Source organism: Zootoca vivipara, chromosome 4 (genome assembly GCF_965207765.1).
Source record: "Zootoca vivipara chromosome 4, rZooViv2.hap1.1, whole genome shotgun sequence".
Taxonomy (NCBI): Eukaryota; Metazoa; Chordata; class Lepidosauria; order Squamata; family Lacertidae; genus Zootoca; species Zootoca vivipara.
In genome coordinates this window covers 98,460,654-98,479,574 of record NC_142587.1, presented here as the reverse complement: position 1 = coordinate 98,479,574, position 18,921 = coordinate 98,460,654, and the positions used below count along the sequence as shown (strand labels likewise).

General features: G+C 47.8%; 1 protein-coding gene across 1 annotated transcript; it reads left to right on the top strand.

Moving 5' to 3' along the window:
• Positions 1–467: 467 nt before the first annotated feature.
• On the top strand, positions 468–13,039 carry LOC118085401 (sialidase-3). The gene is made up of 3 exons (XM_035116012.3): positions 468–742; positions 3,672–3,902; positions 11,529–13,039. The coding sequence occupies exons 1-3, from the start codon at positions 704–706 to the stop codon at positions 12,579–12,581; spliced, it is 1,323 nt and encodes a 440-aa protein (XP_034971903.1). The 5' UTR covers positions 468–703; the 3' UTR covers positions 12,582–13,039.
• Positions 13,040–18,921: the final 5,882 nt, after the last annotated feature.

Genomic DNA, 18,921 nt, shown 5'->3' with positions numbered 1-18,921 from the left:
TTCCCTATCCCATATCCCATATCAAAATTTCATTACACATTTTCCAGAATTCAAAAAACACAAAACCAAAAAAATGAAAAAAAGAAAGCTAACATTTATACAAATACCGTACTAAAATGTGACTTCCACCCTACCTTCTTCATCTGCCTTTTTAGAGTCTGAGGAACATTGGGTTTCTCTCGGTAAAATATTAGCTCTCAATTAATTGGCAGCTCACAATGGCTAAAGAGGGGGAAGTTTTTATCCATTAACAATTCATAAACGGTCAACTTAATACCCTCTGACGTCACCTCTTGCTCATCTGCATGGGGCATAGGGAGAAAGAAAAAGAGCAGACTGACACACTGCCGCCAGCTTGCGCGTTGACTTTGAATTTCCTTCTGCTGCTTTGCAAAGGCATAGCCATCCCATCTACTAAAAAAATCTAAAAAATCTATGGCTCCTGAAAGAGATCCCTTCCCCTGATTGGCCAATCGGGGAACCGGATCCCAGCTAGCAGCCTGGAAGCAGCTGCCGAGCATTTATTTATACTTCTTGTTGCAAATTGCGATCAGCGGGCAGCTGTTGCCAAAACAAGGCTGTGCGCGCAGGCGAGGAAACGCCTTCCCTGCTCCTCTCTCTCTCTTTCCTCGGCTTGCAGGGTCGGATCCTGCGCCTGCGGATCGCGCTTCCAAAAAACCCAACCCAGCCGCCCCTCCCCCCCATGCTGGGTCTTTATGCACTGCGAGGAATCCGCTGCGCGGTGAGTGATGGATGGATGGGGAAGCGGGCAGCGCAGGGCATGCGATCAGTGCCGGATTTACGTATAAGCTAAACAACTAGCTATAGCTTAGGGCCCCACTCTCTTGGCACCCCCCCCAAAAAAAAACTAAAGGGGAAAAATTGGATGTACATTTCCAAAATAGAAGATAAAGGACAAATAAAATAAAACCTACATACAGCGTTTTGTGTTGTGTAGGCTCCTATGATGTAAGCAATGGGCCCCGCCTGCTTGCCTGCTCCCTAAAATAATCACTGGTTTGCTCCTTTCCATATATAGGGTGCCTACATTCTGCTATTTATCATTATTAGTAGTTTGCATCCTATATTTACACCTATTATTATTATTTCATGTTATAGCAAGTTTCTATCCTGAGCCTTTGTAAATTGTGTTTCTCAAGGAACTTTTGTTATTGCCAAATGCCAATGTGTTTGCATCATTAAGTTTGTTATGAGTAAAAAAAAATCATTTTAAGTTGGAGCTTAATAATTATTTCACTGTTAATATACTTCTTCTCAATTGTGTTTCACTATCAATATACTTCTTCTTAATTGTATTTCAGTTCAATGATTACTTTGATAAAATACATATTTTGTTATGTGCAAATGGCTTGAGATACCTATTAGATCCATCAATTACCATATACTGTAGCATATAACACACAAATATTTTTGATATTATGGTATTAAATATTTTATTTCTGTAGACTGCTTAGAGATGTGTGTGTGTATTAAGAATAAATCAATAAATAGGTGGTGTTGTTTTTTAAGTCTGTTCCCCTAAGGGTAAAATGTGCCCCTCCTCAGTTTTTGGATCTTCTCTCTCCAGAAAGAGGGTGGTCTCTTTCCCCTCTACTCTCCAACCTCCTTACTTCCACAAAACAGTGTGCTGTGAGCAGCGTACCTTTAAACTTTGAAGCTGGCTGGTTGTTCCAAAGAAGGATTGATAGTTTAGAATAAGATCATCGGCTCCCAAATCTTTTGGGGCCACTGCGACGAAAGTCCCTCTCACTTTCCGTCTTATAACTCTGACCTCTCAATTATTAAAAGCACTAGCAGGGATTTCTGAGGTAAATCAAACCTCCCACTTATCCCTCTAGCCTTTCTTTAAACCCTCTAGCACTTGTGGGTTTTCAAAAATAAAAGAGAGTCCTCTTCCAGCCTAAACGTGACCAGGTACCTATATAGACTTGGGGCTATAAATAAGACTGTTCCTATGTGCGCTCAGATAAGGGTTTCCCTTCACTAGAACCTCCCTTACTGTAAAGCTAGCCTCCTTCCTGAGGTAACTTTATTATCACTCAGAACCTGTCTCCTCCTTTAGCCCCCCCCCTTTCTTGGTGCACTCTCAGCCACAAACTAACCTTTCTCCTCTAAAAGGCAGTTTTGACAGTTTAAAAGAGTTCCCCACCACCTGGGTTCCTGGGTACCTTAGCTGGAAAATGAAATAGACGATTACTAATGTGACACTTTAAAGATGGATATTTATTGGCTTGAATCTTAATGGTTGCTTTCTGGTAACATTGGTACAAACTTAACTTCACAGGTAACGTTCTTGGTAATCAAATAACAGAATACCTATCCACTACTTCATCTACTCTAAAGTCTACCTTCTCCACAACCACCCAAGCTCCCACAGAAAAACCCCCAACCGCCAACTGACATAACTGTTCCCCTTTCCATTTAAACCCCATGCAGGCCACGCCTCCCATGGAATGTTGCTGTCAGTTAACCAGGAGTCTGGGTTAACCCTTCAATAGGTCGGTTGCGAAACAAAAACATAACATAACAGTTTCAAATCCGCCACATACTCTCTGGCTTGGTTCCATAAATGCATGCCCAATGCCTTGTACCCTACAAAAAGCATTATTCAGAATAGTGGTTTGCACAGCCTGCTAAGGGAGATAATGGCACAGTGAAATTCAAAACAGTAACAACTATTGGGGTCAGCAAACTTTTTCAGCGGGGGGCCAGTCCACTGTCCCTCAGCCTTGGGGGGGGGGACTATATTTTGGAGGGAAAAAATGAATGAATTCCTATGCCGCACAAATAACCCAGAGATGCACTTTAAATAAAAGCACACATTCTACTCATGTAAAAACACCAGGCAGGCCCCACAAATAACCCAGAGATGCATTCTAAATAAAAGCACACATTCTACTCATGTAAAAACACCAGGCAGGCCCCACAAATAACCCAGAGATGCATTTTAAATAAAAGCACACATTCTACTCATGTAAAAACACCAGGCAGGCCCCACAAATAACCCAGAGATGCATTCTAAATAAAAGCACACATTCTACTCATGTAAAAACACCAGGCAGGCCCCACAAATAACCCAGAGATGCATTCTAAATAAAAGCACACATTCTACTCATGTAAAAACACGCTGATTCCTGGACCGTCCACAGGCTGGATTTAGAAGGCGATTGGGCCAGATCCAGCCCCCAGGCCTTAGTTTGCCTACCCATGAACTAATTGCACATTTATTCAAAATCCAAACTATTTTGTTAAATTAAGTCAAGTTGTAGGGGGACCCTAAGGGGCCCCCAAATTGTGATAATGTAGACCCCAGGGAGTGACTGATAAAAGGGAACTCATAGTAGCCTCTCGCTTTAAGAAACTGTTATGAAACTGTTGAGAAAGCATTTCACTTTGCAAGTAGCCCCCTCTCCCCCCAGGAAGAGAGGAGCTAAAATGCTTATTGCAAGAACACAAGTAGCTATACACGCAGGTCCACACATGCACAATGCAAAGCACAACAGCCTTTGTAACAAAATGTATTGATGTAAGCCATGTCGGCAAATCAACCGAACTGATCTGAATTCTTTTAGTGCAGGCGCACTACAAGGAAATGTAACTACAGTAAATAAGTTCTCGCTTTCAAGCTCCCTCCTTTCCCCGTCTCCTAGAATATTTCTGCATGCCCAGAAAACATGGCCGAGGCTCAGGCTGGCTCTGGGAAGGTGACTCTTTTCAGCCAGAAAAAACGAGGGGGTCTCACCTACCGCATCCCGGCACTGCTGTACCTGCCCTCCGAGTCCACCTTCCTGGCGTTTGCAGAAGAGCGCTCATCCCCCCGAGACGAAGATGCTAAGTTCCTGGTGATGAGGCGAGGGCGGAAGGAAGGAACGTCTGTTCAGGTAACGCCAGGAGCAGAAAGCACAACGGTGCTATTCTTCATCGCATGTTTCTTTTCTTTCTTACTATATACAATAAATGTAAGGCTGTCGTCACGCAGCAGTTCATAGGCCTGCTAATATGTGGCCACACCAACTCCAGCGTGACAGCAGGGTGGCAGGCAGCTCCAACAAGCTGTTTAATGAAGGCGGGGAGGTGCTCTGCGCACTATGTATAATTGGGGGGGGGGGAATGCTCTCTGAAGCAAGTCCCCCCCTCCTTTAAAAGTGGGTGGGACTTGGGGCAAGCTGCCAGGGGAGAGGGGTGTGGGAGAAATGGGGTTGCCAAAGGTGCTGATGGGTAAGCTGAGTTCGAGAGTGGGAGTGAGCTGGGGTAGCAGCGCCTAGTGGAACCCACATTTGGACAACTAAATATTGCGATATGGTCCATCCTTCCCCGAAAGGTGTGGAAATGCTGTTTACAGAGCTTAACTCCATTTGGATGGGAGCCTGATGTCTGTCTGTAATATTTGTGCCCTCGCAAAAGGAATAAACAGCCCAGGAAGGAATGGCCGGTGCCTAATCAGCTTTCTTGTTTATTTTTGGAAAAAAAATATTTTTATTAAATAACAATTGTCACATATTTTTTTTGGGGGGGGGGGGAATCGGCTGAACACCCCTCCCTTCCACCTATTTATTCAACCTGTAGTTCAGCTCTAAATGACAATAGCAATGTTCAATCATTACTGAACAGGAAAGGGTTCGGAAGTTGCTGGTGTCGACGTACAGTAAAGGAAGGTTTTAATACAACCGTGTATTATGGAATGTGGCCGGTGTTCTGTGTGGCAGGGCGTTTTCAGACTGCGGAACTCTCTCCCACTGGAGACAGGCATGCCCGACAATTTGGGTGGCGTTAAAAGAGGATTAGACAAATTCGTGGAGGAGGAGGAGAGGGCTGCGAGTGGCCAGGATGCCTTTGCTTTCCTCCATAGTCAGAGGCAAGTTCTGAGGCCCAGTTTCCCGAAAAACACGGGAAGGGAGAACGCTATTGTGCTCAGACCTGCCAAGTTGCTGTCAGAGAAATAAGGGACCGGGCCGGAAATAGCAGACCGGAATTAGCGCTGCCGCCATTTTGGAACTGGGCAGAGCAGCATCAAAAGTCGCTTCTGAGCATGCTCCGCCCAGTTCCAAAATGGCCGCCGCGCCAGAATAAACCGGGGGAAAACAAGCTGAAAAACGGGGATTTCCCGGGGAAAACGGGAGACTTGGCAGCTATGTTCATATGTTCTGGGGACATTTTGTCTTGTAGAGTTGTTGTTTGTGTGCTGGATCAAAGTTATTTTGTCCGTTTTTCAGAAAGTCTGTTTTCTTCTTTGGCGATCACTCATAGCCAAGTAAGATTGTCTTAGCAATGAGTCCGTAAGTGACTGTGGAGGCAAATTCTGGACCCACACGTCCTTTCAGAGCAGGGACATTGGTTTCCGGATGGGAGTTGATCCTGGTGAGGGTTTGCCAAGCGTGCCTTCCTCTTAGCACATTTCTCCTGAGTTTGAGTGTCTCCAAAGCCCTTGACACCTTTAGTAAAAGCTGTTCTCCGACTGCAACGCTTGCAGGCCAGTGTGTCCCAATTTTCTATGCTTATGTTGCATTTTTTTTTAAATCTGCCTTGAGAGTGCCTTTTTTGTATTTCTCTTTCTTTTCAGAAAATGCTTTCTCCCAAATTGCATTATGCCCTTGTGTACAAACCTGTATTTATAATAATATGCACACATGCAACTAATTTTTTTTTTTAAAAAAAACCTACAGTCTTTGCTAATAATGATTTACAAACATACAGTCATACCTTGGATCTCGAATGCCTTGACTCCCGAACAAATCGGCGCCCAAACAATTGAAACCCGATAGTGAGTGTTCGGTTTTTGAACCATTTTCGGAAGCCGGCAATCCGGCATGGATTCTGGTTGCTCCTGCAGCCAATCGGAAACCACACTTTGGTTTCCGAACGTTTTGGAATTCAAACGGACTACCAGAACGGATTCCGTTCGACTTCCCAGCTAACGGCTGTACAAGGAAATTCAGACGAAACCTAAATTCAGATAAATTTGAGTGGATTTGAGGCTGCAACCATCGGATCTAAGTAATTCAAGTAATTGTCCGATTAAAGCCGTTTGGATTCCTGACTTCATGAGCATAGATTTTTCCACGTGTGTCTATGAAGAGTCTGTTCCATAACCCTTCTGCCCACATTTTAAAAAAAGGGCTTTAAAATACAGGAGCTTCCCAGTTTCCAAAGGAATGGAAAGATAGGGTTAACAGCTTGCCAGTCAGGCTGAGCGAATGACAGCTGTTCCAGTCTGTGTATATTTATGCCGCTGACTCAATAAGTAACTTGAAGCCTTGCTGGGAACATGCCCTGCTAACATTGGGGGGTTTGGGTTTGAGTCCTGGTATATGATAGCGGAAGCAAGCACAGACTCCTACAAGCAAACGGCAAATTTGCTAACCCTGAATCCACTTACCAGGGAGCAAGTTTGAGATTGTTTAAAAAAACGATATCCAGACAAGGCCTCTCATAGAATCATAGAGTTGGAAGAGACCACAAGGGCCATCCAGTCCAACCCCGTGCCAAGCAGGAAACACCATCAAAGCATTCTTGACATATGGCTGTCAAGCCTCTGCTTAAAGACCTCCAAAGAAGGAGACTCCACCACACTCCTTGGCAGCAAATTCCACTGCCGAACAGCTCTTACTGTCAGGAAGTTCTTCCTAATGTTGAGGTGGAATCATAGAATCATAGAGAATCATAGAATCATAGAGTTGGAAGAGACCCCAAGGGCCATCCAGTCCAACCCCCTGCCGAGCAGGAAACACCATCAAAGCATTCTTGACATATGGCTGTCAAGCCTCTGCTTAAAGACCTCCAAAGAAGGAGACTCCACCACACTCCTTGGTAGCAAATTCCACTGCCGAACAGCTCTTACTGTCAGGAAGTTCTTCCTAATGTTTAGGTGGAATCTTCTTTCTTGTAGCTTGAATCCATTGCTCCGTGTCCGCTTCTCTGGAGCAGCAGAAAACAACCTTTCACCCTCCTCTATATGACATCCTTTGATATATTTGAACATGGCTATCATATCACCCCTTAACCTTCTCTTCTCCAGGCTAAACATACCCAGCTCCCTAAGCCGTTCCTCTCAGCTCTGTCCTCTCCAAATCCAAAGACACCGAAATACTTCTCTGCTCCTTCTGGAAAGTTTCACTTTCCTCTGTTGTATTAATTTACAAAGCCCTGAACAATTTCAGTCTAGGATACCCCATGGATCTCCAGAACCCTTATATCTCAGCTCGATCACTGGGATCATTTACAGGAGCGTTGTTCATCATTACCCAAGTCGGGGAGGGCTCATTTGACAGCAGCAATAAACCGAGCTTTTAGTGTCAAATGTCCCAGTCCTGTGGAACTCTCTGCCACTGGAGATTCAGCAGACCAGCTTTTAAATGACCACTGCAAACCTTTCTATTCCGCCAGGCCTACACAGGCGATCTAGAGTACATTCTTCCACCGTGGTTAATGGGTTGTCTGTTTTTAACCGTTTTATATACCGGTAGTTTTTTAGTAAAGTGGTACCTTGGTTCTCAAACTTAATCCGTTCCGGAAGTCCGTTCCAAGACCAAAGCGTTCCAAAACCAAGGCGCACTTTCCAATAGAAAGTAATGCAAAATGGATTAATCCGTTCCAGACGTTTTAAAAACAACCCCATAAACAGCAATTTTAACATGGATTTTACTATCTAACGAGACCATGGATCCATAAAATGAAAGCAATAATCAATGTACTGTACCATGAAATAAATAACACAGTATTGTGGATGATAAAAATTTAAATTCCTTTTTTCCTTAGCTGCACTGATGATAGTCATTGTTTGGTTGGGTTTTTTTATCCATTTCTGGTCACAATCAATCAATCAATCAATCAATCAATCTGTAGCTGAACTGGGTTCCACACAGTCACAAAAACAAATTCACTGAAAAAGCCTCCAAAACAAAAACGCAAAATAAATAGCAAAAACAAAAGCGCCAGACTTAATCCGTTCCGGAAGTCCGTTTGACTTTTGAAATGTTTGAAAACCAAGGCGCAGCTTCTGATTGGTGCAGGCGCCCCAGGAACAATAGCCAACAACCGCATCGGATGTTCGGCTTCCCCAAAAAAGTTCAAAACCCAGAACATTTACTTCCGGGTTTTTGGCGTTTGAGTACCAAGGTACCACTGTATATGGTTTTATTGCTGAAAACCGCTTTGATGTGTTTGTTAATGACACAGTGGTATGTAGATAGCTCCGCAAAGAAATAAAATGTCAAGGGTGTTGCGTTCCAAAAGCAGAGAATGTAGATTCCAGGCGTTCAGTTCTCAGCCAGGGAACAGCCCCTGATCATTTATGGTGATCAGCGAGCAATTGAAATGTGGCTATCCACAAGATATTGCAATGGAATATATTACCTAAAGATTTGCTATGGGGCCAAGTTCAGGGTGTTGCATTTAGTCCAGAAAGCCCTTAATATCTTGGGACTGTTTTACCTACATTAGGTCGCCTTACCCCAAATGCGCCCACCTGACTGCTTCAATCAGCAGAATCTGCAGAAATGCCACATAATCTGCATTTGTAAGAACTCGGTCATTTAGTGTGGCAGCACACCTAAACTTTGGAACTCCCTGCCTCTTGATGTCAAGCAGGCACCTTTGCTGTACTTTGTTTGGCACCTGCTTAAAAACAAACAAACCTGTCTTGTTTAGGCAAGCTTAGGATGTTGATGTGAATTCCAACCTGTTTTAGTGTTTTGACTTTTTGGTACATTTTGAACTGCTGTTGCAAATCTCATTGCTTCATCCTTTCATAAACTGCTTTGAGGTATGTTTCTTTGTTTGTTTTACAATCAAGTGGTGTTTTATAAAATAAATACATAAAAAGCTGTGGCAGAGATCGGAGATTTTGCCCATGGTGGTCCAGGCATTAGTGATATGAATACAGTGGTACCTCGATCCGTTCCGCGGCCGTCTTCGTAAGTTGAAGTCTTCGGTTTGTCGAAGTGCTGCTTCTGCGCATGCGCGAAGCGTGGTTTTGCACTTTTGCGCATGCGCCGACCGCATGTCGACTTTGGAAGTCGAAACCTTTGGAAGTCAAATCGTTCGGATGTTGAGGTACCACTGTACTAGATTACTGCAGTGCACTGTTTCTGGGGCATCCCTTGGACTCCACCAAGCAGCTGTGGTTACCGAACTTTTCCATGTACTGTATAAACTTTTCCTTTAAGACTCATGCTAAAAAGTGGGGGTCACCTTATAGATGGGTAGTGCATAGGGTGGGCGTTTGATTGGTTGCTGCCGAGGCTGTCAGCGGTTATTGTGCCTGTTATTGGTTGCTGCGTCTGTGGGAGGGGTTGATTGGCTGACGCTCCGACAGTTGGGCGGGCGATTGGCAGCTTCCGCTGGTGATGGGACAGGCGGGAGGCGGATTTTGCGACAGAATCCCCCCTAAAAAAAAACCTGGGAAATGCCCCCCCAAAAAAGCTCAACAACTCTGTGCCATCTCCCCCATTTTCTTAAATTTGAGTCCCCCCAAATGGGCGTCTTATACATGGGGGCGTCTTATAGACAGAAAATTACGCAGGGCTGTCTTAAGCATATGTGGCGCCGGGGTGCAAAGATCCGCCCGGTGCCCCGCCCCCCAGGTTGCCCAGGCACCCAGGAGGGCAGAGTTGGCCAGTCGGCTCAGCATCTCGCTGGCTCGCTTGCCCCTGAACTCGCAACGCAGAGTCGGCCACAGCAGAAGAGCCTGCCGCAGCACTCCGACCGACGGGCAAGCTCTTCCCTGGACTCGACTCTCGGTCTGGCACCCCTGAGAGCCCGGCGCCCAGGTGCCCCGCACCCCTAGCGCCTATGGGTAAGACGACCCTGAAAGTACGGTATATAGGAATAGGTTGAGGTCTGGGTCTGAGTGTTGGGAGGAGCTGCCCTCCTTGAACACACAGCCTGTGGGGAGTTCGAGAAGGGAGTGGAATGCAAACCTCTATTTAAAGCCACCCGAAAATAGATTGTGTGCTCACTCCAACAGCGCTTGACTCCCAAATTAAAAAACCCAGTGCCCCTCAACTGACAGCCATGAAGATTAAGTGGGTTTAAGACCAGTTTCAATATTAAACAGCATTTTGCATTTAGATCCTGCCTTTTCCTCCAGAGAACTCAAGGTGGGGCGCACCATTCTGCCCGACAACAACCCTGCGAGGTAGATTAGGCTGAGAGGCAGTGACCGGCCCAGCGTCCCCCAATGAGCTTCATGGCCAAATGGGGATTCGAACCCTGGCCTCCCTGGTCCACTCTAACCCAGGGGTCAGCAAACTTTTTCAGCAAGGGGCCAGTCCACTGTCCCTCAGACCTTGTGGGGGGCTGGACTATATTTTGAAGGAAAAAAAATGAAAAAATTCCTATGCCCCACAAATAACCCAGAGATGCATTTTAAATAAAAGGACACATTCTACTCATGTAAAAACATGCTGATTCCCGGACCATCCGCGGGCCGGATTTAGAAGGTGATTGGGCCGCATCTGGACCCCGGGCCTTAGTTTGGGGACCCCTGCTCTAACCACTGCACCACCACAACCATCATCATCATCATTTTAATTGTATGCTGCCTTTCCATAGTTGAAACGATGCTCAAGGCGGCTTACAACATGACAAGATTGACATAATTACAAACATAACCGAAGTCATAAACAATAAATAAAGCACATCAAAAAATATACAACCAAATGGAAACAATTTCCACGTAGATCAGGGGTCCCCAGAGTACGGCCCCGAGGCTCTTTTATGCGGCCCCCGGGGACCCTCCCGCCGCCCGCTCTTACCAGCGCAACGGAAATAGCTTGTGCGCACACGCAAGCGTCATTTCCGGTGTACTTCTGGATCGGAGGAGGCTTCTGCACATGCACACAAGCTATTTCCGGCGCTTTCCAGGTCAGGAGTGTGCCAGAAATAGCGTATGCGCATGGGCACGCACAGCCGCACGCTCCCCCACCCTCCGGCCCACCACGCAATCGGCGTGGCGGGCATCCGCCCAAAACCGGGCAAGTTTGGGGACCCCTGACGTAGATCATAAGATCTAAAAGTAAAGATACAACAATAATATCAATAACAGCAACAAGCTCTCTCAATCTCCCGTGAACAGCCCAAGAATCTGTTCAACAGCCTCCGCTTTTGTAGCTGGAGTCAGTCCGCACTCCACTCTCCCAGGCCAGATGGGAAAGGGCCAGCAAGGCAGGGTGCGGGTCTTCCAGGGCTCACAGCCAAGGTGGTCTCATTTAAAACAACACAGGTAGAAATTAAAAACAATTTAAAAACAGCTGCAGTCCTCGTGAAGCCTGTCAAGCCCCACCCCAAGCCAGGTGGAAAAAGACAAGGGCAGGGTCTCCACGAGTAGAGGGAAATATCTGGGTTTACTCTCTAACTCAGGCCTAGGCAAACTCCGGCCCTCCAGATGTTTTCGAACTACAATTCCCATCATCCCTAGCTAACAGGGCCGGTGGCCAGGGATGATGGGAATTGTAGTCTCTTTCTCAATTCTACGCCTGCTCTAACTCATCCTCTGCTTTGTATTTCAGTGGGGCCCTCAGGAACCCCTGGAGACAGCCGTGCTGCCCAACCACCGCACCATGAACCCCTGCCCCGTGTTCGAGAGGAAGAGCGGCGCCCTTTTCCTCTTCTTCATCTGTGTGGAGAAGTACATTACCGAACGGCACCAGATCAGCACGGGGAGGAACGCCGCCAGGCTCTGCTACGTCTCCAGCCCAGACGGCGGCCGCACCTGGAGCCAGGCGACCGACCTGACCGAGGCGGTCATTGGCGGAGAGCTGACCAACTGGGCCACGTTTGCCGTCGGCCCAGGCCACGGTGTCCAGCTGAGCTCCGGGCGGCTGGTGATCCCGGCGTACGCTTACTACATCCACAAGCGCTTGTTTGGGCACCCTCTGGAGTGCTGGATCAAACCGCACTGCTTCACTTTCTACAGCGACGACGGCGGGCAGAGCTGGTTGCGCAGCCCGCTCCTCGAGGCCTTGCTGACCTCCGAGTGCCAAGTGGCCGAGCTGTCGCGCTCCGACAAGAGCCGGGTCCTGTACTGCAACGCCCGCAGCCTCCACAACTACCGGGTCGGGGCGCTGTGCACCGACAACGGCCACCAGTTTGTCAGCCCCTCCCTGTGCGAGGAGTTGTGCGAGTCTCCGCACGGTTGCCAGGGCAGCGTGGTGAGCTTCTCCCCGCAGCTGGAGCCGTTGGATCTGGGCCGGAAGAAAGACGGGGCCAAGTCGTCGCCGAGTCTCGATCCCTCCTCGGCCCCCCTCAAGAGCGCCCAGTCGTGGCTGATCTTCTCCCACCCCACGAAAAGGCACAAGCGCGTCGATCTGGGCATCTACCTCAACACCTCTCCATTGGAGAAGGGGTGCTGGAAAGCCCCGTGGGTGCTGAACAAAGGGCCCAGCGGGTATTCGGACCTGGCCGTGTGTGAGGAGGGCGAGTCGGTGATGTTTGGGTGCCTGTTTGAGTGTGGGGTGTCCTGCGAGTGCGAGGAGATCGCCTTCCAACTGTTCACGGCTGTCGAGCTCCTGAGGAATATGAGGGAGAGCTGCTGTGGTTCTTCTCCTCCCTCGGAAGCATAGGTGCTCAAGGACATTTAGCACCCCAGGACAGAAAATGGGGGTGCCCTTGCTTACCTCTTCCGCCAGGCTCTGCTATGTCTCCGCCTTAGTATTATACGTTGCAGGCTTTGGGAAACGACCGTTGTTTTTGGGTGACGGTAAACAGGCCCTCGCTTCTGCCTCCTTGAAAGCAGCCAAACGAAAAAGAATTATGTCCTGCATTTTCTGCGCAAAACTATTGATAAATTGAAAGGGGCAGTCTACAATTCAAGGTTGCTGTGATTTCTTTCATTCATTTTTACCTCGGGACTCTTTTTTTTCACCATAGCTGACGGCTGCCTCCTGTTGGTCACAAGATACCGTGTTTCTCATATTTTAAGGCATCCCTAAAAAATAAGGCATGGCAGGATTTTCGAGACCTGGCGAAATATAAGGCATACCCCGAAAATAAGACATGCTGGTACGGTATGGCAGGGCACGCCGCGCCAAGTCCTGACCCAGCGGGACTCGGCAAGGGCAGAAGCGCGCGCTTTGCGGAGCCCCGACTGACGGTATACACGTAAAAATGGTTTCTTCACTGCTGGGGCGAAGCGCGGCTGGGAAAGCCGTCCGCTTCAGCCTCGGCCCACTTGAAGGGTAGGGCAAAGCGCGCGCTTTGCGGAGCCCCGACTGGCGGGAACCAGGAAAAGCAGCAGCCCGCCGCCGGCAGGAACTCCAACAGAGCGCGCGCTTTGCCGAGCTCCAAGCCGGCGGCGGGCTGCTGCCTTTGCTGGTTCCCGCCAGTCAGGGCTCCGCAAAGCGCGCGCTTTGCCCTACCCTTCAAGTGGGCCGAAGCTGAAGCAGACGGCTTTCCCAGCCGCGCTTCGCCCCAGCAGGGACCGGCGGAAGTTTGCGCTCGCGTGGATGACAGCGAGCTGGTGGAAAATGCTGCGCTTAGCTGCCGGGCTCTTGGCGGCTGCCCTCGCTGTCATTCAAGAAAGGCACAGCCCTTCTTTGGGGCCCGAGCAGTTGCGGCGCCAGCCTCACTCCTTCTCTTCTGAGCCGGCGCCCGGAGCGGAGGCCAACAACCTCTTCTGGATAATTCAGGCGAGTCGAGCAGGGGGGGGGGGCGGATAATGTGAGGGGGGGAAATCTCTTCTTTCCCGCCCTTTTCTGTGAGGGGAAAACTCCTCCGTTGGTTTTTTCCCCCTGGGGGGTACTAGGTCCATGGGGCGGTGAAGTCCTCCCCCCACTCCGAACACGTCAGGAAGGCTGAGAGCTGTTATTTACTACGGTAAAAGTTAAACAGTAAAACAGACACGCAACAAGTAGCCAACGGGGGCGGAGCGGGGTAGTTTTGCCGAGCCCCAACGGAGCATGCGCTGCTGCCTTTGCCGGCTCGAGCTCCAAGTCGGCGGCGGGCTGCTGCCTTTGCTGGTTCCCGCTCAGTCGGGGCTCAGCAAAAAATAAGACACCCCCGAGTTAAAATTAATATAAGACATGTCTTAAAATATGAGAAACACGGTAGGTCTCGGCCTTCCATGTCCTGGGGCCTAAAATGATATATAAACAGAACTGCCTTGTTCAGAATCGGCTCCTTGCCGCCTTTGATGCCTTCCGCTTCCCTCACTTCTGCCCAAGAGTGGGTGCAGGAAGTGAAGAAATTGGGTGGGTGCCTAAAGAATGGAACCCAAGTCTGTATTTCAAGGAGACTTTGAATTAGGGTGGTTGTCTCGCTGCAAAAGAAACCAAATTTACAGCCAGCACACGCCTGTGCAAAACAGAGATGTCTTGAGCCCGTTAGGAAGGATGCATAAAACGTCTGCAACAGCTCTCTGTCTCACACACCAATTTCTGTGCCTTCTAAAGAAAGGAGCTGCAACTGAAATAAGTCTGTCTCATTCCCAGATGTGCGTTTTTTTGTTATTTTGAGTATTCTATTCCTGACTCCTGCAAGATGTCGCTCAGTTTGGGCCCAGAGGTTCATTTTCCTGCTGCGACGAGATGGTGGCATTTAATGGCTTTCTGGTATGTCTTGATCAACAGTGCTAGAAAACAGGAAATATTATTATCATCATTATCATCATTTTCACAGCCGTACCTTGGATCCCGAATGCCTTGCGAGTTGAACATTTTGGCTCCCGAACGCCGCAAACCCGGAAGTGAGTGTTCTGGTTTGCAAATGTTCTTTGCAACCCGAAGGTCCGCCGTTTCCGATTGGATGCAGCCAATCGGAAGCCGCACCTTGGTTTCTGAACGTTTTGGAAGTCAAACGGACTTCCGGAACGGATTCTGTTCAACTTCTGAGGTCCCACCGTAAGAATAATAAGAATACCATCACCATCATTTTACTGACATTGACATTTACTTACCTACAGTATTTTTACCCCCGTCTTTAACTAAAATAGACACACACACACCAGAGTGGCTTACGGAGATCAGTAGTTAACACAGATCCCGTCTTCAGACTTGCATTCTGAAAGGCACGACACACAAGGAAAAAAGGGTGGGAATGGAAGAGGAGAGAAAAAGCTAACCCCAGCACCAGTTCTTAAAGTTAACGTATCACATGTGCCAGCCTAAAGGTTAGCTGGCGCTGTGTGGGCCAAAGGCTTGTGGCTTGTGAGTTCTGTCCCTCTTGTTTGTGGCCTTGGTGCAGAAGAGGGGATAGCTGGATCCTGCCCACTTCTGCTTAGTGTAGCAACATCTTGTATTGCCTGCATCTGGCTTTGCGTGGCACCGTATGAAGTCCTGGCACGCGTGCTGGCGTTAACCTCGGATAATTGCTCTGCCCATGCTCCACCTCAGATCTTTACTGCTTCCTGTGGCAGTTCATCTCCTTAAAAAAAACAACAACACTACTTCCCACATCTGGAAATCTAGCACATCAGGGGAGATGGTCTGTACTAAACCTCTTTCTTTGCTGTGCTGGTTTATTACATGAAGGGATGGGCAGATCAGCCGCCTTCTGATTTCCATCCGTTTTGCCTTATATGTTTATTCAAGAGTTCAATTCCATTTCTGTACTGATGTGCAGGGTTTTTTTTAAAAAAAAAAATAAATCTTTATGAAGAAATGTGCATTAAAACATGTACTTTTAAATATGTTTTATGCCAAAATAGATTTACACACACACACATACATATACACAGAGAGAGACAAGAACTGCATTGCAAAAAGTCAGAATTGAATTGGAACCATCACAGACATCAGCAGGTTTCCCCAGGGAAAGCGATGGAACAAGATAAAAAGCTCTCGGAACTCTGCCTAGAAATCACGGGGCAAATGGAAGTGTGAATGAGCCCTGAATCTCTAAGTTCAGGGAAGGAAAGACTCTTCTTCTTCTCTCTTTGGCGATCCCTCGTAGCCGAGCAAGATTGTCTTCCATAAACACGGTTTTAACAATGAGTCCGTAAGTGACTGTGGAGGCCAATTCTGGATCCACACATCCTTCCACAGTGGGGACATAGGTTTCTGGGTGGGAGTTGATCACGGTGTGGATTTGCCAAGCGTGCCTTCCTCTTAGCACGTTTCCCCCTTGCGTCCTGAGTTCGAGTGTCTTCAAAGCCCACGACACCTTTGGTCAAGGCTGTTCTCCAACTGGAGCGCTCGCAGGCCAGTCTTTCCCAGTTGTCGGTGCTTATGCTACATTTTTAAATATTTGCCTTGAGAGAGTCTTTGAACCACTTTTGTATGCCTAGATTGATAAAGGAAATGCCTGCTTTATTATAGGAATGAGCCTTGTTCAAACTAGCGAAGGTGAAGACACAAAGATCCATGCCGGGTTTTCGTTCTCAGCAGGTGAGAGATACAAAGATGTCTCGCTCTCTCAAAGGATGAAGAAGCAGTAGAGAATGAGCTCAGCAAGCCTAAGAGCAGGCATCCCCAAACTGTGGCCCTCCAGATGTTTTGGCCTACAACTCCCATGATCCCTAGCTAACAGGACCAGTGGTCAGGGAAGATGGGAATTGTAGTCCAAAACATCTGGAGGGCCGCAGTTTGAGGATGCCTGCCTAAGAGCATCAGAAGGAAAGACAGCACAAGCGAGGTCAGAAAGGCGGCCTAGGAAACTTGACGGTCCCCCTCCTTATCTGCTTTCCTCCCCCCTGCAAAACACACCAGCCTTAGGAGAAGCAGAATTGCATCCCAGCATTTCCAGCGTAACCCTGTACAGTGGTACCTCCGGTTGAGTACTCAATCTGTTCCGGGGTGCCGTTCAAACCCTGAAAAGTACTCAACCTGAGCGGCCATAGCGCACATGCGCGAACCGCCAATAGAGCGCTTCTGCGCATGTGCAAAGTGCGCTGAATGCTTCTGCACATTCACGCGCAGCGGAACCCGGAAGTAACAGATTGAGGTTGAATCCTGACAAGACAGAAGTACTGTTCGTGGGGGACAGGAGGCAGGCAGGTGTGGAGGACTCCCTGGTCCTGAATGGGGTAACTGTGCCCCTGAAGGACCAGGTGCGCAGCCTGGGAGTCATTTTGGACTCACAGCTGTCCATGGAGGCGCAGGTCAATTCTGTGTCCAGGACAGCTGTCTATCAGCTCCATCTGGTACACAGGCTGAGACCCTCCCTGCCTGCAGACTGTCTCGCTAGAGTGGTGCATGCTCTGGTTATCTCCCGCTTGGACTACTGCAATGCGCTCTACGTGGGGCTACCTTTGAAGGTGACCCGGAAACTACAACTAATCCAGAATGCGGCAGCTAGACTGGTGACTGGGAGCGGCCGCCGAGACCACATAACACCGGTCTTGAAAGATCTACATTGGCTCCCAGTATGTTTCCGAGCACAGTTCAAAGTGTGGGTGTTGACCTTTAAAGCCCTAAATGGCCTCGGTCCAGTATACCTGAAGGAGCGTCTCCACCCCCAGCATTCTGCCCAGACACTGAGGTCCAGTACTGAGGGCCTTCTGGCGGTTCCCTCCCTGTGAGAAGCCAAGTTGCAGGGAACCAGGCAGAGGGCCTTCTCGGTAGTGGCGCCCGCCCTGTGGAACGCCCTCCCATCAGATGTCAAAGAGAAAAACAGCTACCAGATTTTTAGAAGACATCTGAAGGCAGCCCTGTTTAGGGAGGCTTTTAATGTTTAATAGATTATTTTATTTTATTTTTCTGTTGGAAGCCGCCCAGAGTGGCTGGGGAAACCCAGCCAGATGGGCGGGGTATAAATAATTTATTATTATTATTATTATTATTATTATTATTTATTATTATTAAACTTGAAAGTACGCAACCCGCAGCATACTTAACCCGAGGTATGACTGTATATTATAAGCTGCCAGTTCATAATATATGACTGCAGCTGCAAACACACAAAGGATGGTTGCATTCTGAGCAGTGCCAGGTTTACATATAAGCTAAACTAGCTAGAGCTTAGGGCCCCACTCTCTTGGGGGGGGGGGCAAAAAAAATTTAAAGGAAAAAAACTGGGTGTACATTTCCAAAATATAAGATAAAAAACACAAATGAAATAAAACCTACAGACAGCAACAGTGTTTTGTGTTGTGTAGGCTCCTATGATGTAAGTCAGGGGTCAGCAACCTTTTTCAGCCGTGGGCCGGTCCACCGTCCCTCAGACCATGTGATGGGCCAGACTATATTTTGAAAAAAATATATATGAACGAACTCTTATGCCCCACAAATAACCCAGAGGTGCATTTTAAATAAAAGGGCACATTCTACTCAGGTAAAAAACAGACGGGCTGGATTGAGAAGGCGATTGGGCAGCATCCGGCCCACGGGCCTTAGGTTGTCTACCCCTGATGTAAGTCACGGGCCCCTCCTGCTAGCCTGCTCCCTAAAATATCACTGGTTTGCTCCTTTCTATATATAGGGTGCCTACATTCTGCATGTGCAAATGGCTTGAGATACCTATTAGGTCCATAAATTACCATATAGCATATATTCAACACAAAAGACAGCGACCGTTTGTTGTTGACAAAGGACAGCTGGACATCTAAAGGGCCCCATTACCTTCAGGAGCTTAGGGCCTCATCAAATCTAAACCTGGTCCTGTTAATAAAGGATGATTGCATTCTGAGCTACATAATGGTTTGGGTGGGTGTGTTTATTTCTTTATTAAATAAATAAAAATAAGAAACAAGATTGAGCGAGATCCCAGATGAAAAAGCATTGTGCAGCGTCAGTGCAGACGTGGAACACGAGGACAGCATAAATATTGCCGTGGTTAAAACAAATCCTTCTAATTATTTGGGAAAAGAAAAGACCAGGTTAGTTGAAGGAGCACATTTGGATCAAGCAAAATGGTTGATTCCCTTGCCACCTACATGGTAAGAAGAATTTTTAAAAATGTCATATATACTCTGCTTCCACGTAGCTTCTCTGCGTGCGTTTTTGCAGAGGTAGCCATGTTGGTCTGCTG